We start from the raw sequence: 23,968 nt of genomic DNA on the forward strand, positions 1-23,968 counted from the left end.
ACGCAACATGCAAAGTGTTGATCCCATGTTCCATGAGCTGAAAGAAGATCCCAGAAATTCTCCATACACACAAAACGATTATTTCTGAAATTTTGTGCACAAATTTGTTCACATTCCTGTTAGTAAGCATTCGATCCTTTGTCAAGATAATTCATCCACCTGACAGGTGTGGCATATCAAGAAGCTGATTAAACAGCACCTTGTGCTGGGGACAATAAAAGGCTGCACTAAAATATGCAGTTTTGTCACACAACACAATGCCACAGTCTCAAGTTGAGGGAATGTGCAATTGTCATGATGACTGCAGAATGTTCACCAGAGCTGTTGCTAGGGAATTCAATTTTAATGCGTCAACCATGCGTCAACCACCACCTCCAACGTCGTTTTAGAGAATTTGGCAGGACATCCAACCGGCCTCACAACCGCAGACCATGTGTAACTATGCTAGCACAGGACCTCCAAATCTTCACCTGCGGCATCCCCTTTAATGGGGAAAACTCTTTCTGATTGGCTTCCCTCCCAGGCCCATCCATGGCGGCGCCCCTGCCTAGTCATGTGAAATCCATAGATAAGGGCCGAATGAATTTATTTCAATTGACTCATTTCCTTTTATGAACTGTAACTCAGCAAAATATTTTAAATTGTTGTATGTTGCGTTTATATTTTTGTTCAGAATACAGTTATCAATGCAGGGCTGCATTTGACTCTCTCCCGAAACAAATCCTGAATTAAAATGATATCATTGTCATTGTTGATGATATCACAATGGTAATACTATCATTCAAGAATCATCGTCATCATTATCAGCATTTTCACCATTGTTGTTGTCATAATCATGACCATCACTATGTGTCGCTCTCTTACCCTCCATGACGGTGGTGAGAACACTAACAGCACTCGCCGATCTGTTCTTCAGGCCTGGCTGCTCCAGGTGGAGCATGCTGTCCTCTTTGAGCTCGTCCTCTGGAACCGACTGGGGGGGGGGGGTGAAGTCTCATTATCACTGGCCACTAAACATCTTACATGCTGTCTACACCGCGTGCGCAAGCATTACAAAATAAATGTACACATACATGTTATTTAATCATTGCACCCACACCACTAGCGCGTTAGCGAGTGTCTGCGTAGCCGGGCGCTAAAATAGAACTTGGTTCTATTTGTGACGCTCAACGCGCTGCAAGTCCTGCCTCCCAAATCTCCTCATTGGTTTTTAGGAGCATATACCCATGTGGGTGATTGAAAGATGAACTGAGGTCCACACTCCAGTCGGTTGTAGTAATGCACCTTAAATTTGGTTGCCAGGAAAGAGAGATGACGAGAAAGGAATTCGGTTGACCATTTTATCTGTGGATTAATTGTAGAGGACCTTGTGCATTTCAGGTAAAATAACAACCCAATGTTTATATCCCAGGACAAATTAGTTAGCAACAGCAAGCTAGCTAGCTAAATTCGCCATAAATGTTTTCGACCTGGCCCCAAATTTAATATAATTGGTTCAGAGTTTGTTTTGATATTTAAAAATATAATTTGTTTTACCAGACCACATGACCACACGTATACATACGGTCTGGTAAGCATGTTAGGTGTCACAGAACTTTTACGATAGAAGGGTTGTGTACACAAGACAACAAAGACCAATAGCCAAAACAACCTGCGTTTGATGTGAATTTGTAAAAGAATGAGACAAAAACAAACTGCACTCCCACCACTGTGGACCCATTCTGACCTATCAACGTTGACCTTATAAGATAAACATTAGCAAGGAGAGGTCACACTGACCTCCGACTCAGAGGACACTGGAACGATGGCCAGACGGGGCACGATTCTCCCATTACAATCCTTGATAACATCATCTCCGAGGCTCTGCTCGTCATCCGCAGAGCCCCCGTATGACCCAGAGTGATGACTAAGCTCTTTCCGACTTGTCAGGGTCGCCTGACTTCCAGCAGCAGCATCAGCTTGCTCCTGTGAAACACCAATGATACATCGATCAGAGTTAATTGTGTAAAGTAGGGCAGCCACTGGCCTACCGGACAGGCCGTGGTGAAAACATTTGCACACAAAAATGCAGTCAAAAAGTTTAACTGAATATGATTTAATTTACCTTGGATATTGCAGCCCATTTGTGTAGCCTATTAGCAAGACAAAACAATACATAGTGGCTGAATTTATCCTCAAGCAAAAAAACATTTCCTAATTGTTAGGCTATTTTAAGTGTAATTTTTATAAAACCTTTGTAGTAGCTAAATGGTATATAGTTAAAGATAGGAGGCTAGACTGCATGATGAAACAATCCCTAGTAAGCTAGTGTTTTGAGGGTGGATTGTATTTCTGTCCAAGCTGGTAGAGTGAGGTGGTCTCATGTCATGCAGGTTCAGGTAGGCTATACAGGACAGTTGTATATTCAAAAAAATCTATTGGTAGTTGATTAGGGGTGAACTTTGACCTTGCGGGGTCCATAGAAATCTTGTTACGCCAGTGAGGGCTGCATGATATGGGCAAAAATTTGAATTGCTATACTTTTTTTCAAATTGCTACCAAATATTGCGATTTGACTTGGATAAGTAAACTATACATTGAGTGTACAAAACATTCGAAACACCTTCCAAATATTAGGTTGCACCCCCTTTCGCCCTCAGAAAAGCCTGAATTCATTGGGCATGGGCTCTACAAGGTGTCAAGCGTTCTGCAGGGATGCTGGCCCATGTTGACTCCAATGCTTCCCACAGTTGGCTGGATATCCTTTGGGTGGTGAACCATTCTTAATACACACAGGAAACTGTTGACCATGAAAAACCCACCAGCGTTGCAGTTCGTGACACACTCAAACCAATGCGCCTGGCACCTACTACCATACCCTGTTTAAAGGGACTTAAATCTCTTGTCTTGCCCATTCACCCTCTGAATGGCACACATACACAATCCATGTCTCAATTGTCTCGAGGCTTAAAAATCCTTATTTATTAACCTGTCTTCTCCCCTTCATCTACACTGGTTGAAGTGGATTCAATAAGTGACATCAATAAGGGATCCTAGCTTTCAACTAGATTTACCGGTCATGAAAAGAGCAGGTGTTCTAAATGTTTTGTATACTCAGTGTAGCTCAGAACATAGAAATATAATGATTTATGTTAAAACGCAAAGTGGAAAGCAGTATTTGTCTTGTTTGGAACAATCTCTTGACTGCATTTGACCTAACAGAAAAGCATGCAAACGTATAGTGAATATAAGTGAATCTAACAGCGAGGAGGAGGAATTGTGCTGCTTAAGTGACAGGGGGCGTGGCTTGGTGTGTGTGGGAACAAGCCGCAAGAGGAGAGAGGAAGAGAGAGACGAAAAAGAGTAAACACATTTTTTTTTTAATTTACACGCTGCTGAGTGGTGTTTCAAAACATTCCGATATGGACATCTCTTGCGATATGGATATTGGGTAAACCGATTTGAATTCAGTCACTTTTCGACAGCACCCCTTTTGATTGGAACAAAAACTTCCATACATACTGTATTTGCCTATTGTAGAAGTGCTCAAGAGACAAAAGTGCTCAAAGTTGACCTATTTTGCTGACCTTTAAACACTGGAAAAGATAAACGGTTGAGATTGATACCATTTAAAAGCTTACAAACAGGTTTGTTAAACTATTTAATTTCTTGAAAAAACGTTTTTTGTACAAATTGTAATTTTACCAGAAAAAACAAACTCCTTTTTTTTCATATTCACATACAGTATGTTGTAGCTTAGACCCTATTTTACCTCATCTGAGGTTTTGTGTTGTGCCCGCCATCGTTTGATACACAACATGCTCTTCATTACAGGTTGGGTGTTTTGGCTGACTAAAATTGGAATAAAATTGACATTTCAACTTTCAAAATTGAACACAGAGATCGTTGGAGGTTCACGCAGAAAACGTTGACTTGAATGGGAATATCTGTTTAAAACTATACTGTTGAACTATTGAAATTATAGATATAGAAATAATAGAATAGACGTGACTATTTAAGTTGACATTCAACGGTGGGTGGACCGGCGGCCGTCTTTGTGGTAGTAATTAAAGATCCAATTTAAATTCAATGGTGTACCAGCTAAATTGCAGTGGTCTGACGGGATAGGTCCATTTCTATGAATTCTAGTTCTATGACTGAAATGACATAGTGTTGTGTTTCAACCAATGGTGGGCACAGCACAACACAAAAACCCCAGTGTGAGTTTACATGTTTTTTGATAATTGACGTTAAAAGGTTCAAATCTGTAATATTTTTTATTAAAACAATTTCATTTAAAAAAAATGTATACAATAGTCTGACAACTCTGTAAGCTTTTAAATGATATCAAACTACTTAAGTAAAAATAGTGTAAAGTACTACTTAAGTAGGTTTTGGGGGTATCTGTACTTTACTATTTATATTTTTAACTACTTTTACATTCTTTTACATTTTACTTTTACATTCCATTGCTACATTCCTTAAGAAAATATTGTACTTTTTACTCCATTCCTTTTCCTTGACACCCAAAAGTACTCGTTATATTTTGAATGCTTAGCATGACAGGAAATTAGTCCAATTCACGCAAGTAATAAACCGAACGTCCCTGGTCATCCCTACTGCCTCTGACCTGGCAGAATCACTAAACACACATGCTTCGTTTGTAAATTATGTCTGAATGTTGGGGTGTCCTCATGGCTTTCCGTAAATATATATATTTTTTTAAATGGTTCCATCTGGTTTGCTTAATATGGAATATGGAATAAGGAATTTGAAATGGAATATACTTTTACTTTTGATACTTAAGTACAGTGGGGCAAAAAATTATTTAGTCAGCCACCAATTGTGCAAGTTCTCCCACTTAAAAAGATGAGAGGCCTGTAATATTCATCATAGGTACACTTCAACTATGACAGACAAAATGAGAAAAAAAATCCAGAAAATCACATTGTAGGATTTTTTATGAATTTATTTGCAAATTATGGTGGAAAATAAGTATTTGGTCACCTACAAACGAGCAAGATTTCTGGCTCTCACAGACCTGTAACTTCTTCTTTAAAAGGATATGGAGACGCTAGCGTGTCAATTGGCCAATTGCCTGGGGAAATGCAGAGCGCCAGATATAAAATTCAAACTTTCACTAAATCACACATGTAAGATACTCAATTACAGCTACACTCGTTGTGAATCCAGCCAACATGTCAGATTTAAAAAAAAAATGTTTTCGGCGAAAGCATGAGAAGCTATTATCTGATAGCATGCACCCATCTGAACCAGTAGTAAACAAAATAACTAGCGTAGCAGGCGCTACACAAAACGCTGAAATAAAATATAAAACATGCATTACCTTTGACGAGCTTCTTTGTTGGCACTCCAATATGTCCCATAAACATCACAATTGGTCCTTTTTTTCGATTAATTCCGTCCATGTATACCCAAAATGTCCATTTATAAAGCACGTTTGATCCGGAAAAAAACAGCTTGCCAAAACACAATGACACTACAAAACATTTCAAAAGTTGCCTATAAACTTTGCCAAAATATTTCAAACTACTTTTGTAATACAACTTTAGGTATTTTTAAAAGTTAATAATCGATCAAATTGTAGACGGGGCAATCTGTATTCAATAGAGCAAGTAAACAAACCATGCACCTTTTTTCGTCTTGCGTAACTCTCAACAGTGTTCCAGGATGTTCGTTGCACCAATGATTAACTTCAACCAAATTCCAAAGACTGGTGACATCCCATGGAAGTCGTAGGAACTGTAAAATGGTCGCTATCAAATATATCTTGGCAAAGACAACTGAGGGAACGGTCAGAGGCAAAAAAAAATAAAAAATCGGAAGTTATTCCTCAGGGTTTTGCCTGCTACATAACTTCTGTTATAGTCACAGACATGATTGAAACAGTTTAGAAACTTCAGAGTGTTTTCTATCCACACCTACTAATCATATGCATATAATATATTCCTGGCATGAGTAGCAGGAAGTTGAAATTGTGCATGCTATTTATCCAAAAGTGAAAATGCTGCCCCCTATCCTTAAGAGGTTTTAAGAGGCTCCTCTGTCCTCCACTCGTCACCTGTATTAATGGCACATGTTTGAACTTGTTATCAGTATAAAAGACACCTGTCCACAACCTCAAACAGTCACACTCCAAACTCCACTATGGCCAAGACCAAAGAGCTGTCAAAGGACACCAGCAACAAAATTGTAGACCTGCACCAGGCTGGGAAGACTGAATCTGCAATAGGTAAGCAGCTTGGTTTGAAGAAATCAACTGTGGGAGCAATTATTAGGAAATGGAAGATATACAAGACCACTGATAATCTCCCGCGATCTGGGGCTCCACGCAAGATCTCACCCCGTGGGGTCAAAATGATCACAAGAACGGTGAGCAAAAATCCCAGAACCACACGGGGGGACCTAGTGAATGACCTGCAGAGAGCTGGGACCAAAGTAACTTACTACCATCAGTAACACACTACACCGCCAGGGACTCAAATCCTGCAGTGCCAGACGTGTCCCCCTGCTTAAGCCAGTAAAAGTCCAGGCCTGTCTGAAGTTTGCTAGAGAGCAGTTGGATGATCCAAAAGAAGATTGGGAGAATGTCATATGGTCAGAAGAAACCAAAATAGAACATTTTGGTAAAAACTCAACTCGTCGTGTTTGGAGGACAAAGAATGCTGAGTTGCATCCAAAGAACACCATACCTACTGTGAAGCATGGGGTTGGAAACATCATGCTTTGGGGCTGTTTTTCTGCAAAGGGACCAGGACGACTGATCCGTGTAAAGGAAAGAATGAATGGGGCCATGTATCGTGAGATTTTGAGTGAAAACCTCCTTCCATCAGCAAGGGCATTGAAGATGAAACGTGGCTGGGTCTTTCAGCATGACAATGATCCAAAACACACCGCTCAGGCAACGAAGGAGTGGCTTCGTAAGAAGCATTTCAAGGTCCTGGAGTGGCCTAGCCAGTCTCCAGATCTCAACCCCATAGAAAATCTTTGGAGGGAGTTGAAAGTCCGTGTTGCCCAGCAACAGCCCCAAAACATCACTGCTCTAGAGGAGATCTGCATGGAGGAATGGGCTAAAATACCAGCAACTGTGTGTGAAAACCTTGTGAAGACTTACAGAAAACGTTTGACCTCTGTCATTGCCAACAAAGGGTATATAACAAGTATTGAGATTAACTTTTGTTATTGACCAAATACTTATTTTCCACCAAGATGGAGTAGCAGTCGGACGTCTTGTCGTGTCGTGTCCCTTGTATATATCGTTTTTACATATTTTTCTTTGCATATCTTTTAAAACATTTTGCTAAACCTCAACTTCGAAATACTCTCCTGCAACCCGCCTCACCCAATGTAGAGCGGATCTGCTTTTTTTTCCTAAAGTACTTATATTTACTTCGGATCCGGACCCCCCTCAACTGAAACTAGCCAGCTAACTACCAGCAAACCATTGCTAGCGGTCATCAGCTAACTGGTCATCAGCTAACCTTTAGCTCGGAAAGCTCTCGCCAGTCCGAACAACGCGACTCTAACCAGAGCATAACGGACCTATTATTATTTTTTATTATCCCCGGATTCCCACCGGATTCCCACCGCAAGCGGAACATTTTCAGCTGGATCTTCACAACTAGCTAACCGCAACCCCGGATGATTACTCCTGGCTAGCGTTTCCATCCACTTAGCTTGAAGCTAGCCCGGCCAGAGCTCCTGTGCTACCACCGAAGCATACTCCTGGGCTACAATATCTGGACCCACGACCGATGTCACTGCATGAAGAGGCATAAAAAGACTCACCCCAAAGTGAGTCCCCCAAAGACTAACTTTCTAGCCCTTGCTATCTGCTTGCTTGCTAATTCGGCCTGCTAACTGCTAGCTTGTTTAGCCCCGGTCCGCTAACTGCTACCTTGCTCAGCCCCGGCCTACTAATCTGTTAGCCTGTTAGCACAGGCCTGCTAACTGTCTGAATCGCCGCGTCCCCAGCCAGCCCAACCACTCACTGGACCCATATTTACTTTCAATCTCTTTTCGATTTTTAATTCGATTATACCTTCCGGTAACCTGCCTCACCCAATGTGATACGGAATCGCTAATATTTTTATTTTTTAGAACACATTCAAGAACCTCCAGAAGCTAACAAGCTAACTAGCTACAAGCTATTTAGTCATTGTTAGCCACTGCTAGCGGCTTTACCTTCTGCACAGCCAGCCAGTTTTTTTTTAACCTGGATAATACTCGCCAGTCCCATCCACCGCTGCCCCCTGGACACTGATCACTTGGCTACATAGCTGATGCATTTTGGACTGTCCATTAATCACGGTACTCCATTCTGCTTGTTTATGTTTTATCTGTCGGCCCCAGCTGCACTCAGGCTCTGTGTGTAGTTAATCCGACCCTCCCTGCCTAGTCAACGCCATTTTACCTGCTGTTGTTGGGCTAGCTGATTAGCTGTTGTTGTCTCACCTACTGTTTAGCTAGCTCTCTCAATTCAACACCTGTGATTACTGTATGCCTCGCTGTATGTCTCTCTCAAATGTCAATATGCCTTGTATACTGTTGTTCAGGTTAGTTATCATTGTTTTAGTTTACAATGGAGCCCCTAGTTCCACTCTTCATACCCCTGATACCTCCTTTGTCCCACCTCCCACACATGCGGTGACCTCACCCATTACAACCAGCATGTCCAGAGATACAACCTCTCTCATCATCACCCAGTGCCTGGGCTTACCTCCGCTGTACCCGCACCCCACCATAACCATGTCTGCGCATTATGCCCTGAATATATTCTACCATGCCCAGAAATCTGCTCCTTTTACTCTCTGTCCCCAACGCTCTAGGCGACCAGTTTTGATAGCCTTTAGCCGCACCCTCATACTACTCCTCCTCTGTTCCGCGGGTGATGTGGAGGTAAACCCAGGCCCTGCATGTCCCCAGGCACCCTCATTTGTTGACTTCTGTGATCGAAAAAGCCTTGGTTTCATGCATGTCAACATCAGAAGCCTCCTCCCTAAGTTTGTTTTACTCACTGCTTTAGCACACTCTGCTAACCCTGATGTCCTTGCCGTGTCTGAATCCTGGCTCAGGAATGCCACCAAAAATTCTGAGATTTCCATACCCAACTATAACATTTTCCGTCAAGATAGAACTGCCAAAGGGGGAGGAGTTGCAGTCTACTGCAGAGATAGCCTGCAAAGTAATGTCATACTTTCCAGGTCCATACCCAAACAGTTCGAACTACTAAAGTCTCTCACTGTTGCCGCCTGATATCGACCCCCCTCAGCTCCCAGCTGTGCCCTGGACACCATTTGTGAATTGATCGCCCCCCATCTAGCTTCAGAGTTTGTTCTGTTAGGTGACCTAAACTGGGATATGCTTAACACCCCGGCAGTCCTACAATCTAAGCTAGATGCCCTCAATCTCACACAAATCATCAAGGAACCCACCAGGTACAACCCTAAATCTGTAAACAAGGGCACCCTCATAGATGTCATCCTGACCAACTGGCCCTCCAAATACACCTCCGCTGTCTTCAACCAGGATCTCAGCAATCACTGTCTCATTGCCTGTATCCGCTACGGAGCCGCAGTCAAACGACCACCCCTCATCACTGTCAAACGCTCCCTAAAACACTTCTGTGAGCAGGCCTTTCTAATCGACCTGGCCCGGGTATCCTGGAAGGACATTGACCTCATCCCGTCAGTTGAGGATGCCTGGTCATTCTTTAAAAGTAACTTCCTCACCATTTTAGATAAGCAACCTTTCAACCTTGAAACAATTTTGAAACCTTTCAAAAAATGCAAAACTAAGAACAGATATAGCCCTTGGTTCACTCCAGACCTGACTGCCCTCGACCAGCACAAAAACATCCTGTGGCGGACTGCAATAGCATCGAATAGTCCCCACGATATGCAACTGTTCAGGGAAGTCAGGAACCAATACACGCAGTCAGTCAGGAAAGCTAAGGCCAGCTTCTTCAGGCAGAAATTTGCATCTTGTAGCTCCAACTCCAAAAAGTCCTGGGACACTGTGAAGTCCATGGAGAACAAGAGCACCTCCTCCCAGCTGCCCACTGCAATGAGGCAAGGTAACACGGTCACCACCGATAAATCCATGATTATCGAAAACTTCAACAAGCATTTCTCAACGGCTGGCCATGCCTTCCGCCTGGCTACTCCAACCTCGGCCAAGAGCTGCGCCCCCCCCGCAGCTACTCGCCCAAGCCTCTCCAGGTTCTCCTTTACCCAAATCCAGATAGCAGATGTTCTGAAAGAGCTGCAAAACCTGGACCCGTACAAATCAGCTGGGCTTGACAATCTGGACCCTCTATTTCTGAAACTATCCGCCGCCATTGTTGCAACCCCTATTACCAGCCTGTTCAACCTCTCTTTCATATTGTCTGAGATCCCCAAGGATTGGAAAGCTGCCGCAGTCATCCCCCTCTTCAAAGGGGGAGACACCCTGGACCCAAACTGTTACAGACCTATATCCATCCTGCCCTGCCTATCTAAGGTCTTCGAAAGCCAAGTCAACAAACAGGTCACTGACCATCTCGAATCCCACCGCACCTTCTCCGCTGTGCAATCTGGTTTCCGAGCCGGTCACGGGTGCACCTCAGCCACGCTCAAGGTACTAAACGATATCATAACCGGCATCGATAAAAGACAGTACTGTGCAGCCGTCTTCATCGACCTAGCCAAGGCTTTCGACTCTGTCAATCAACATATTCTTATCGGCAGACTCAGTAGCCTCGGCTTTTCTGATGACTGCCTTGCCTGGTTCACCAACTACTTTGCAGACAGAGTTCAGTGTGTCAAATCGGAGGGCATGCTGTCTGGTCCTCTGGCAGTCTCTATGGGGGTGCCACAGGGTTCAATTCTCGGGCCGACTCTTTTCTCTGTATATATCAATGATGTTGCTCTTGCTGCGGGCGATTCCCTGATCCACCTCTACGCAGACGACACCATTCTATATACTTCCGGCCCGTCCTTGGACACTGTGCTATCTAACCTCCAAACAAGCTTCAATGCCATACAACACTCCTTCCGTGGCCTCCAACTGCTCTTAAACGCTAGTAAAACCAAATGCATGCTTTTCAACCGTTCGCTGCCTGCACCCGCACGCCTGAATCACCACCCTGGATGGTTCCGACCTTGAATATGTGGACATCTATAAGTACCTAGGTGTCTGGCTAGACCGTAAGCTATCCTTCCAGACTCATATCAAACATCTCCAATCGAAAATCAAATCTAGAGTCGGCTTTCTATTCTGCAACAAAGCCTCCTTCACTCACGCCGCCAAACTTACCTTAGTAAAACTGACTATCCTACCGATCCTCGACTTCGGCGATGTCATCTACAAAATTGATTCCAACACTCTACTCAGCAAACTGGATGCAGTTTATCACAGTGCCATCCGTTTTGTCACTAAAGCACCTTATACCACCCACCACTGCGACCTGTATGCTCTAGTCGGCTGGCCCTCGCTACATATTCGTCGCCAGACCCACTGGCTCCAGGTCATCTACAAGTCCATGCTAGGTAAAGCTCCGCCTTATCTCAGTTCACTGGTCACGATGGCAACACCCACCTGTAGCACGCGCTCCAGCAGGTGTATCTCACTGATCATCCCTAAAGCCAACACCTCATTTGGCCGCCTTTCGTTCCAGTTCTCTGCTGCCTGTGACTGGAACGAATTGCAAAAATCGCTGAAGTTGGAGACTTTTATCTCCCTCACCAACTTCAAACATCTGCTATCTGAGCAGCTAACCATAGTCTATCGGTAAATAGCCCACCCATTTTTACCTACCTCATCCCCATACTGTTTTTATTTATTTTATTTTCTGCTGTTTTGCACACCAATATCTCTACCTGTACATGACCATCTGATCATTTATCACTCCAGTGTTAATCTGCAAAATTGTAATTATTCGCCTACCTCCTCATGCCTTTTGCACACAATGTATATAGACTCTCCTTTTTTCTACTGTATTATTGACTTGTTAATTGTTTACTCCATGTGTAACTCTGTGTTGTCTGTTCACACTGCTATGCTATATCTTGGCCAGGTCGCAGTTGCAAATGAGAACTTGTTCTCAACTAGCCTACCTGGTTAAATAAAGGTGAAATAAAAATAATTTACAAATCAATTCATTAAAAATCCTACAATGTGATTTTCTGGATTTTTTTTCTCTCATTTTGTCTGTCATAGTTGAAGTGTACCTTTTCACTTCCGGCGCCGACAGAGATGGCCGCCTCGCTTCGCGTTCCTAGGAAACTATGCAGTTTTTTGTTTTTTTACGTGTTATTTCTTACATTAGTAACCCAGGTCATCTTAGGTTTCATTACATACAGTCGAGAAGAACTACTGAATATAAGATCAGCGTCAACTCACCATCAGTACGACCAAGAATATGTTTTTCGCGACGCGGATCCTGTGTTCTGCCTTACAAACAGGACAACGGAGTGGATCCTATGCAGCGACCCAAAAAAACGACACCGAAAGAGAGGGAAACAAGGCGGTCTTCTGGTCAGACTCCGGAGACGGGCACACCGTGCACCACTCCCTAGCATTCTTCTTGCCAATGTCCAGTCTCTTGACAACAAGGTTGATGAAATCCGCGCAAGGGTAGCATTCCAGAGGGACATCAGAGACTGTAACGTCCTTTGCTTCACTGAAACATGGCTCACTGGAGAGACTCTATCCGAAGCGGTGCAGCCAACGGGTTTCTCCACGCATCGCGCTGACAGAAACAAACATCTTTCTGGTAAGAAGAGGAGCGGGGGCGTATGCCTCATGGCCAACGTGACATGGTGTGATGAAAGAAACATACAGGAACTTAAATCCTTCTGTTCACCTGATTTAGAATTCCTCACAATCAAATGTAGACCGCATTATCTACCAAGAGAATTCTCTTCAATTATAATCACAGCCGTATATACCCCCCCCCAAGCAGACACATCGATGGCTCTGAACAAACTTTATTTAACTCTCTGCAAACTGGAAACGATTTATCCGGAGGCTGCATTCATTGTAGCTGGCTAATCTGAAAACAAGACTCCCTAAATTTTATCAGCATATCGATTGCGCAACCAGGGGTGGAAAGACCTTGGATCATTGTTACTCTAACTTCCGCGACGCATATAAGGCCCTGCCCCGCCCCCCTTTCGGAAAAGCTGACCACGACTCCATTTTGTTGATCCCTGCCTACAGACAGAAACTAAAACAAGAGGCTCCCACGCTGAGGTCTGTCCAACGCTGGTCCGACCAAGCTGACTCCACACTCCAAGACTGCTTCCATCACGTGGACTGGGAGATGTTTCATATTGCGTCAGATAACAACATTGACGAATACGCTGATTCGGTGTGCGAGTTCATTAGAACGTGTGTTGAAGATGTCGTTCCCATAGCAACGATTAAAACATTCCCTAACCAGAAACCGTGGATTGATGGCAGCATTCGTGTGGAACTGAAAGCGCGAACCACTGCTTTTAATCAGGGCAAGGTGTCTGGTAACATGACCGAATACAAACAGTGCAGCTATTCCCTCCGCAAGGCTATCAAACAAGCTAAGCGCCAGTACAGAGACAAAGTAGAATCTCAATTCAACGGCTCAGACACAAGAGGCATGTGGCAGGGTCTACAGTCAATCACGGACTACAGGAAGAAATCCAGCCCAGTCACGGACCAGGATGTCTTGCTCCCAGGCAGACTAAATAACTTTTTTGCCCGCTTTGAGGACAATACAGTGCCACTGACACGGCCTGCAACGAAAACATGCGGTCTCTCCTTCACTGCAGCCGAGGTGAGTAAGACATTTAAACGTGTTAACCCTCGCAAGGCTGCAGGCCCAGACGGCATCCCCAGCCGCGCCCTCAGAGCATGCGCAGACCAGCTGGCCGGTGTGTTTACGGACATATTCAATCAATCCCTATACCAGTCTGCTGTTCCCACATGCTTCAAGAGGGCCACCATTGTTCCTGTTCCCAAGAAAGCTAAGGTAACTGAGCTAAACGACTACCGCCCCGTAGCACTCACATCCGTCATCATGAAGTGCTTTGAGAGACTAGTCAAGGACCATATCACCTCCACCCTACCTGACACCCTAGACCCACTCCAATTTGCTTACCGCCCAAATAGGTCCACAGACGATGCAATCTCAACCACACTGCACACTGCCCTAACCCATCTGGACAAGAGGAATACCTATGTGAGAATGCTGTTCATCGACTACAGCTCGGCATTCAACACCATAGTACCCTCCAAGCTCGTCATCAAGCTCGAGACCCTACCTGCCCTCCAGGACACCTACACCACCCAAGATCATCAAGGACATCAACCACCCGGAGCCACTGCCTGTTCACCCCACTATCATCCAGAAGGCGAGGTCAGTACAGGTGCATCAAAGCTGGGAAGGCGCAGCAGCGCCTCTTCAACCTCAGGAGGCTGAAAAACAGCTTCTATCTCAAGGCCATCAGACTGTTAAACAGGTACCACTAACATTGAGTGGCTGCTGCCAACACACTGACACTGACACTGACTCAACTCCAGCCACTTTAATAATGGGAATTGATGGGAAATGATGTAAATATATCACTAGCCACTTTAAACAATGCTACCTTATATAATGTTACTTACCCTACATTATTCATCTCATATGCATACGTATATACTGTACTCTATATCATCGACTGTATCCTTATGTAATACATGTATCACTAGCCACTTTAAACTATGCCACTTTGTTGACATACTCATCTCATTTGTACATACTGTACTCGATACCATCTACTGTATCTTGCCTATGCTGCTCTGTACCATCACTCATTCATATATCCTCATGTACATATTCTTTATCCCCTTACACTGTGTACAAGACAGTAGTTTTGGAATTGTTAGTTAGATTACTTGTTATTACTGCATTGTCGGAACTAGAAGCACAAGCATTTCGCTACACTCGCATTAACATCTGCTAACCATGTGTATGTGACAAATAAAATTTGATTTGATTTGATTTGATGATGAAAATTACAGGCCTCTCATCTTTTTAAGTGGGAGAACTTGCACAACTGGTGGCTGACTAAATACTTTTTTTGCCCCACTGTATATTTTAAACCAAATACTTTTAGACTTTTACTCAAGTAGAAATTTACTGGGTGACTTTTACTTGAGTCATTTTCTATTAAGGTATCTTTACTTTTACTCAAGTATGACAGTCGGGTACTTTTTCCACCACTGATCTTTTCCAATGCTAAATACATGGATGTCTCATGGTATGGTGGTGTATACAAAATGGGTCAACTTTGAGCACCTCTATCTCCTAAATGTTTTGGCATTCAGGTCCAAAAATCACTTGCTGTCTACTTCTTCCCTGGGTAAACACATATGGAAAGTGTTGTTTAAATCAAAAGGGATTCTGTCAAAAAGGTATTGAATTCAAATTGATTTACACTATTGCACATGTCAATATTGCGATTTTGATGTGAATTTGATTAAATGTGCAACCCAAGGATAATACTTTGGGTTTAGTGGGCCAGCATCCCTGACACAAAGAGAAAGTAAGTCCAAGCTATTCTATTTGGTAGCCATTCAATATACCATCAGTCGATTGCCCCAACCTAATGATATGTTATTCCATATATACTGAGAGGCTTCAAAAATTGTATTTACATAGTGTTCAGTTTGATGTCATAATTTCTCATATCTTTTAAAATTATTTTAAAACTTTTACAGGGAAGTCATACTAAAATACATAAAACATATATACAATACAAAATTACAAAACAAATTAAGATTTTTTTAAAAATTTTTATCAACATAGAGGTCTCTGATAATTTCTCTGAACTGACCAAGGGGAACCAGAACATCTAAATTCAGAGATCTCTGTGAGTTGTTCCCCATAAAGGGCGCAAAAAAACCTAAAAGCATCTTTACCCAACTCTGGAGACTGAAGGGACCTCCAGTGTTATCTAAGCCTGTGTTTGTTCATTTGTAAGTCCACATTTAATTAATAATGATAGATACATAGGACGTTTCTGTATGAGTGCTTTGTAAATAAACAGAAGAGAATTCTGCTCTCTCCTTACATAGAAAGAGGCCCAACAAACGTTTTGATACAAAACACAATGGTGAGTTCTATAACCATCACCAGTAATAAACCTAAGGGCACAATGAAAAACAGCATCTAGTGGTTTAAGTGTAGATGATGTTGCATGCAAATAGATAATGTCCCCATAATCTAAAATAGACAAGTGGCCTGGACGATTTCCTTCCTATTAAAAAAAAAGTCAGGCATGCTTTCTTTCTGTAAAAGAAACGAGCCTTGAGCTTTAACTTCTTGACCAGTTCAGTGACATGTTTTTTTTTTATTCGTTTTTCATCAAGCCAGATACCAAGATATTTGTAGGAATGAATTTGCTCAATTTGTGTACCGTTCAAACTAGTCATTACAAATTCATTTAAATCTGGGTTATGGGGGCTAGAAAAAAAGCATGCATTTATTTTTGTTTGCATTTAGCACTAACTTTAGATCCAATTAGTGACCTCTGCAGTGCTAGAAAATCTGATTTCAAATTTGAAAAGGCTTGGCCAACCGATGGAACACAACACTATCGGCATACAAATAAAAATATGTTTTTTTTACAGCATTACCAATGTTATTTATTTAGATTGTAAACAGTAGTGAGCCGAGTATCAAACCTTGAGGCACCCCTTTATGCAACTCAAGGAACTCAGATTTGACCCAATCAACCTTGATGGCCTGAGTTCTGTCATTGAAATAAGAAACCATCGGCCAGCATTATTATCCAACCCTTTCAAGGGCAACTTATTCAACAGAATAGCATGGTCTACAGTAGCAAAAGCTTTTGACAAGTCTACAAACATTGCAGCACAATTCTTTCTATCATCTTTGGCATTTGCAATATAATTAAAACAAGCATGGCAGATGTAGTGGTACTATGTTTAGGTCTGAATCCGGATTCATTAACCTTAAGAATACCATTTACCAATAGAAAATACCATAGATTTTTCTTGACCAATGATTCCAGGACTTTAGCAAGACAAGGGAGCCTGGAAATGGGTTGATAATTATCAAGATCACTACTACCACCACCTGTAACGGCAGATTTCCTCCTCTTCTTCTGAAGAGGAGGTGTAGCAGGGATCAGACCAAAACGCAGCGTGGTAAGTGTCCATATCGTTTATTATAAAACATAAACTGAACACTAAGAACTACAAAACAATAAATGTGAACATGAACGAAAACCAAACCGAAACAGTCCCGTGTGGTGACAAACACAGACATGGAAACAAACCAACAGTGAAACCCAGGCTACCTAAGTATGATTCTCAATCAGAGACAACTAACGACACCTGCCTCTGATTGAGAACCATACTAGGCCGAAACAGAAACCTAAACATAGAAACACAAAACATAGACTGCACACCCCAACTCACGCCCTGACCATACTAAATAAAGACAAAACAAAGGAAAATAAAGATCAGAACGTGACACCACCCTTTGTGTCCATAGCTAATAAGGCAGCAATAACTTTTGTTTCTGTGAATTGCCAAAAAGGAAAACTCTGACTACCATTTCCCAAGTCATGTGAGGTTGACTGATCATCCATCGAGGCAACTGGAGGCTCTATGTGGGAAGAACAGTCAACTAACTCACCAAGACCATTATGACCGCCAATATGACCAAATCTTAACTTTTTCAGTAAAGACGGAGGAGTCTAAAACTACTTTCTTTTCCAGAATTTAGAGGGATCACTAACAAAGTCTGCCATAGCTCTAAGGTAGTAGTGTGATTTGGCCTGTTTTGTCATGAGGATATGCAGTAGCTGTCACCTGACCTGGGCTTGGATCCTGTATTGCTCCAGAAGCCTCTGAAACTCCTCCTCCTTATCCTGCGCCTCTTTCAGAGTGGCCTCATTCTGCTCGTCGTAGGCCATGGCAACCACGGCCAGGATGAGGTTGATGAGGTAGAAGGAACCCAGGAAGATGACCAGCACAAAGAAGATCATGTACGTCTTCCCCGCTGCTCGAAGTGTCTGCATACGAAGAGGCATGCAAAGACAAGTTTGGAGGATGACACTTAATGGGAAGTCAACATGCAGTTTGTAGTAAACCTCATGAAATTCCTTTTAGGCACACTCCCTGCAGTCCCTTTCGAGGAATGGAGAGCGCTCACATTTTTACAGGACAAAGTCCAGGAAAAGTCTAACTTAAGGCTTAAATTTGTACCTATGAAACAATGTATCATTCTATTATATATTGTAAGTACCAACCAGTTGGAACAGGTTCTCCCAGTAGTCCTGCGTCATGAGTCTGAAGAGGGACAAGAAGGCCCAGCCGAAGGAGTCGTAGCTGGTGTAGCCGTAGTTGGGGTTTCTCCCAGCCTTTATGCACGTGAATCCTTCTGGGCACTTCCTATCAACAGTGGTGGGTAGCGGGTGAAGAATCAGTTTGCACACAGCCGGCCACCCCTCCCTGACCCCACAATCCTCAACATCTAGAATGCTGCTTGTCAGAGACAAGAGCATAACTTACAGTGCCTTGCGAAAGTATTCGGCCCCCTTGAACTTTGCAACCTTTTGCCACATTTCAGGCTTCAAACATAAAGATATAAAACTGTATTTTTTTGTGAAGAATCAACAACAAGTGGGACACAATCATGAAGTGGAACGACATTTATTGGATATTTCAAACTTTTTTAACAAATCAAAAACTGAAAAATTGGGCAAAATTATTCAGCCCCTTTAGTGCAGCAAACTTCCAAAGTTCTGAGGATCTCTGAATGATCCAATGTTGACCTAAATGACTAATGATGATAAATACAATCCACCTGTGTGTAATCAAGTCTCCGTATAAATGCATGCACTGTGATAGTCTCAGAGGTCCGTTAAAAGCGCAGAGAGCTCATGAAGAACAAGGAACACACCAGGCAGGTCCGAGATACTGTTGTGAAGAAGTTTAAAGCCGGATTTGGATACAAAAAGATTTCCCAAGCTTTAAACATCCCAAGGAGCACTGTGCAAGCGATAATATTGAAATGGAAGGAGTATCAGACCACTGCAAATCTACCAAGACCTGGCCGTCCCTCTAAACTTTCAGCTCATACAAGGAGAAGACTGATCAGAGATGCAGCCAAGAGGCCCATGATCACTCTGGATGAACTGCAGAGATCTACAGCTGAGGTGGGAGACTCTGTCCATAGGACAACAATCAGTCGTATATTGCACAAATCTGGCCTTTATGGAAGAGTGGCAAGAAGAAAGCCATTTCTTAAAGATATCCATAAAAAGTGTTGTTTAATGTTTGCCACAAGCCACCTGGGAGACACACCAAACATGTGGAAGAAGGTGCTCTGGTCAGATGAAACCAAAATTGAACTTTTTGGCAACAATGCAAAACTTTATGTTTGGCGTAAAAGCAACACAGCTCATCACCCTGAACACACCATCCTCACTGTCAAACATGGTGGTGGCAGCATCATGGTTTGGGCCTGCTTTTCTTCAGCAGGGACAGGGAAGATGGTTAAAATTGATGGGAAGATGGATGGAGCCAAATACAGGACCATTCTGATGGATCTGCTGAGACTGGGACAGAGATTTGTCTTCCAACAAGACAATGATCCAAAACATAAAGCAAAATCTACAATGGAATGGTTCAAAAATAAACATTCCAGGTGTTAGAATGGCCAAGTCAAAGTCCAGACCTGAATCCAATCGTATGTGGAAAGAACAGTTCACAAATGCTCTCCATCCAACCTCACTGAGCTCGAGCTGTTTTGCAAGAAGGAATGGGAAAAAATGTCAGTCTCTCGATGTGCAAAACTGATAGAGACATACCCCAAGCGACTTACAGCTATCGCAGAAAAAGGTGGCGCTACAAAGTATTAACTTAAGTGAATAATTTTGTATTTTTGATTTGTTAAAAAAGTTTGAAATATCCAATAAATGCTTACATAACATTTGACTACTTTTCCAATAGTGTTCTGTTTGCCCACAGTGGTGTGCATCCTTCCATCAAAACCCTAAAATTGCTTTACTAAATGTAAGAAATACATTCATAACTCATCTTTGTATCATTGTGCCATTTGTGTTATCACAAAGTAACATACCCAGCATCAGAGCTGTTTCCGCAGAGAAGAGCATCCAGACTACCTTCCAAATAGTAGTGGTTCTCTATAGCCGAAAGACAGAGCAAATCAAACACAAACTAAAAGTACTGTTCATACCGTCACATCAGCCTGAAGTAGAGGAACAGATGACTTGTCTCAGTGGTTCAAACGCACCTATATTGCTGATGTACTCCTTGAAATCGACAGGAACAGTGGAATTTTCTGTTTCGCCAAACCCCATGGTGGCGTCAAGCGACAAGGTGGAGTTGTAATCGTCGAACACCGTTGAGTTGAGGATGGGCCATCGGACACACTTGTTGCGCAAATTTCCCATGAAGAGTTGCAGGCCGATGAGCGCAAACACGGCCAGGGCGAACACAGTGAGGATCATCACGTCTACCATTTTCTTTACAGACTGGACCAGGGCGCCCACGATGGTTTTCAATCCTGGTCAAATGGATGCACGTCAGTGACACATCTGCAGGCCGAGATAAACCAGATCGTGCATAGTGGCTCTGATGGCTTACTGGTTTCAGCATGGTGCTGTCAACACCAAGGTTATGGGTTTGTTTCCCGAATTGGCTACCCATACTATATATTTGACTGTGTAAAAAGTAAGTTGCTTTGGATACTATTACTATTATTATCTGACATCACAGTGTCAATAGTTCAATAAGTCTGAACGTGTGCATACAAACCAGGTCAATTAATTGAAGACATATCAAGGAAACATTTTGATATTGACATCAGTTTGGCGAGTCTCAACAAGAGCTGCAGATGAAACAACCTGGACTCGGGTAGAGGTAACATGGTAAATACAAATCTGCTAAACGTATGATATATTACGAATTCCAATTTGCTGTGGCTAATGTTAGTTAGGTGGGAAACGGTTGAGAGTTAGGTTAAAGGGTTAAGGTTAGGATTAGGATTAGCTAACGTGCTAAGTAGTTGCAAAGTAGCAAAACATTTGTGTAGTTCCAAGTTACTACTTAGCTAAAACGCTAAATTTGAAACGTGATGAGATTCGAACACGCAACCTTTGGGGTTGCTAGAAGTTCGCGTTATACGCCTGCCCATCCACCTCGACCAACCACCCTACTTTAGTTTTTTCCTTCAGTGACCTTCTGTTTCATGTAACCATTCCGAAAGCAACATATCATACTAATTAAGATAGTACATGTAAATCTGGGACAATGAGACCAGGCTGGATGAAAACATACCAGGAATCACAGTGATTGTTTTAAGGGCTCGGAGTACACGGAACGTCCTAAGGGCTGACACGTTGCCTAGATCAACAAACTCTGTGACGTACCTGTGGAGAGACACACAGTACAAGCAATATATTAACATGATTTAATTGTGGACTGACTGACAGTGGACAACAGTGGACCTGTCACTGAAGAACGTCTTGTGTGTTAAAAAAACGTTACAAAATAGTACACAAAACATCAGACATGGTGTTTGCTGTGGTATATAATATCTTTTTTTTTATAGAGTCTATTTTTATATTGGTCCAATTCTTGGGCCAAATGGACGCACTGCTTGAGAGGGTGGCCAAAACCATTTATCCATCTCGCAACAAGACGTGTTGTATATACAAACTATTAGATTATTTTTAGCATTATTATTGGGTATGTTTTCAAATGTTTTACATTTGTTTTTGTAAGATATAATCATGAATGTATTTAAATGTTTTTGGCAAAAATGCACAGAATGTATTTCTTAAATATAATGTGGCCAGGGGGGTCATTGCAAAAATAAGAATTTATCAATTTACTTACTTGGATAAATAAAGGCTGGATGTATAAAATGTGTTATAAAACATTTACTAACCATTCCAGTTTGCTAACAATTATATCATTAGTGAAAGAGGGTTGAGAGCCAGTCGGGTGTTTAGGTACTCACGCCATGCTGATCACCATGAAATCCAGCCAATTCCATGGATCTCGAAGGAATGTAAAAGGGCCGACAACAAAGCCTCTTGACAACACTTTGCATGAGGCCTCAAAGGTATAAATACCAGTAAAAACATACCTGCAATGAGAAAACACTATCTTTCCAATGCACTACTTCTGCAATTCTCTCTCGGTGAGCTACATTGTAATTCAGAGATAATTCATTGTTTACATGACTTAAGACACTTTGAACCATTAGATATCGTGGTAAAACAGTGACGCGTGCAATAGCCCTTTCAGGAATCAATTCTGAAATTCAGCACAGGTTGCTATACTTACTCAACAGTTTTACTCCATGACGGTGGGTCGCTCATCGTCATAAAAAAGCAGTTCGACAGAATGGTAATCATGATGAACATGCTAAATAACTTAATATAGAGTCAAGGCAAACCGGCGGGCACACTGATTGTACTGAAAAAGACAATAGTAACATCAAAGGTCGCGAAACCCTGTTGGGGTACAGCTTTATATACAGTACACAACAATATAAGACCATCCTTCTTACAATCCCCCCTTCCCTACACAGGGCAGCTAGAGTCCCTACATTAAAAAGGATATGAATGTATGAGAATTTTAATGGCTCCTCTTCTAAGATGATTGAAGGGGCTTAGAATGTAGCAAGCTGATTCAGCATTGAACCTGAAGATTGTGTTTCCTTTGGTGATCACGATAAAGGTCTGGAAAAACACAACATGAAAAGACATTACCGCACTGCTAAGTGAAGGACTAAAGTAACAAATTGTAAATAATAACGATTAAACTCTGCACAAAGCTTACATGGTGGTAAAGGATATTACATGCACTCCGGACAACTTATGGAATCATATTTGTCAAGTCATCCACCCTGTCATATTGCAGTGACACTCCAGCAAGCTAATCCAGGCTAGCATCCTAGTTCGCTAATCCCTTTTAGCCCCCAATTCATTCTATCACAGATAAAGGAAAACCACACTGTAGGTTTCACCCAGAATTTTAAAGGACAGGCTTGGTTTAGTGGCAATATCCAATGACAATGTCCCTGAAAGAACAGTGTGTGTGGGGTGTGTCTCTTTGAACGCATGAAGTTAACACCTCAGAAGCAGCATTAACGATTGAGAACCTTGTGAATCTCGTGAACCCGTAGTGTGGTTTTCCTTTAATGGCAAGTGATTAAATTGGGGCCTTAGTGTGCAACACATGTACAGTCGTGGCCAAAAGTTTTGAGAATGACAACTATTAATTTTCACAAAGTCTGCTGCCTCAGTTTGCAAGATGGCAATTTGCATATACTCCAGAATGTTATGAAGAGTGATCAGATGAATTGCAATTAATTGCAAAGTCCCTCTTTGTCATGCAAAGGAACTGAATCCCACAAAAAACATTTCCACTGCATTTCAGCCCTGCCACAAAAGGACCAGCTGACATCATCTCAGTGATTCTCTCGTTAACACAGGTGTGAGTGTTGACGAGGACAAGGCTGGAGATCACTCTGTCATGCTGATTGAGTTTGAATAACAGACTGGAAGCTTCAAAAGGAGGGTGGTGCTTGGAATCATTGTTCTTCCTCTGTCAATCATGGTTACCTGCAAGGAAACACACATCGTCATCATTGCTTTGCACAAAAAGGGCTTCACAGGCAAGGATATTTCTGCCAGTAAGATTGCACCTAAATCAACCATTTATTGTATCATCAAGAACTTCAAGGAGAGCGGTTCAATTGTTGTGAAGAAGGCTTCAGGGCGCCCAAGAAAGTCCAGCAAGTGCCAGGACCGTCTCCTAAAATTGATTCAGCTGCGGGATCGGGGCACCACCAGTACAGAGCTTGCTTAGGAATAGCAGCAGGCAGGTGTGAGTGCATCTGCACGCACAGTGAGGTGAAGACTTTGAGGATGGACTGGTGTCAAGAAGGGCAGCAAAG

The 23,968-nt window shown here is 42.5% G+C and overlaps 1 protein-coding gene across 1 annotated transcript in view; it reads right to left on the reverse strand.

Annotated features, from left to right (window-relative positions):
- The window catches only part of LOC139368236 (sodium channel, voltage-gated, type IV, alpha, a), a 101,562-nt gene that overhangs the window by 29,790 nt on the left and 47,804 nt on the right, over window positions 1-23,968 (reverse strand). The window contains exons 6-15 of the mRNA XM_071106905.1: window positions 22,630-22,748; window positions 22,351-22,440; window positions 22,022-22,150; window positions 21,337-21,428; window positions 20,291-20,563; window positions 20,117-20,180; window positions 18,282-18,423; window positions 17,847-18,044; window positions 1,780-1,965; window positions 865-973 (exon numbers count right to left, since the gene is read on the reverse strand). Coding sequence (XP_070963006.1) covers window positions 865-973; window positions 1,780-1,965; window positions 17,847-18,044; window positions 18,282-18,423; window positions 20,117-20,180; window positions 20,291-20,563; window positions 21,337-21,428; window positions 22,022-22,150; window positions 22,351-22,440; window positions 22,630-22,748 — 1,402 coding nt within the window. The remainder of the gene's footprint in view (window positions 1-864; window positions 974-1,779; window positions 1,966-17,846; window positions 18,045-18,281; window positions 18,424-20,116; window positions 20,181-20,290; window positions 20,564-21,336; window positions 21,429-22,021; window positions 22,151-22,350; window positions 22,441-22,629; window positions 22,749-23,968) is intronic.

Source organism: Oncorhynchus clarkii, chromosome 16 (genome assembly GCF_045791955.1).
Source record: "Oncorhynchus clarkii lewisi isolate Uvic-CL-2024 chromosome 16, UVic_Ocla_1.0, whole genome shotgun sequence".
NCBI lineage: Eukaryota > Metazoa > Chordata > Actinopteri > Salmoniformes > Salmonidae > Oncorhynchus > Oncorhynchus clarkii.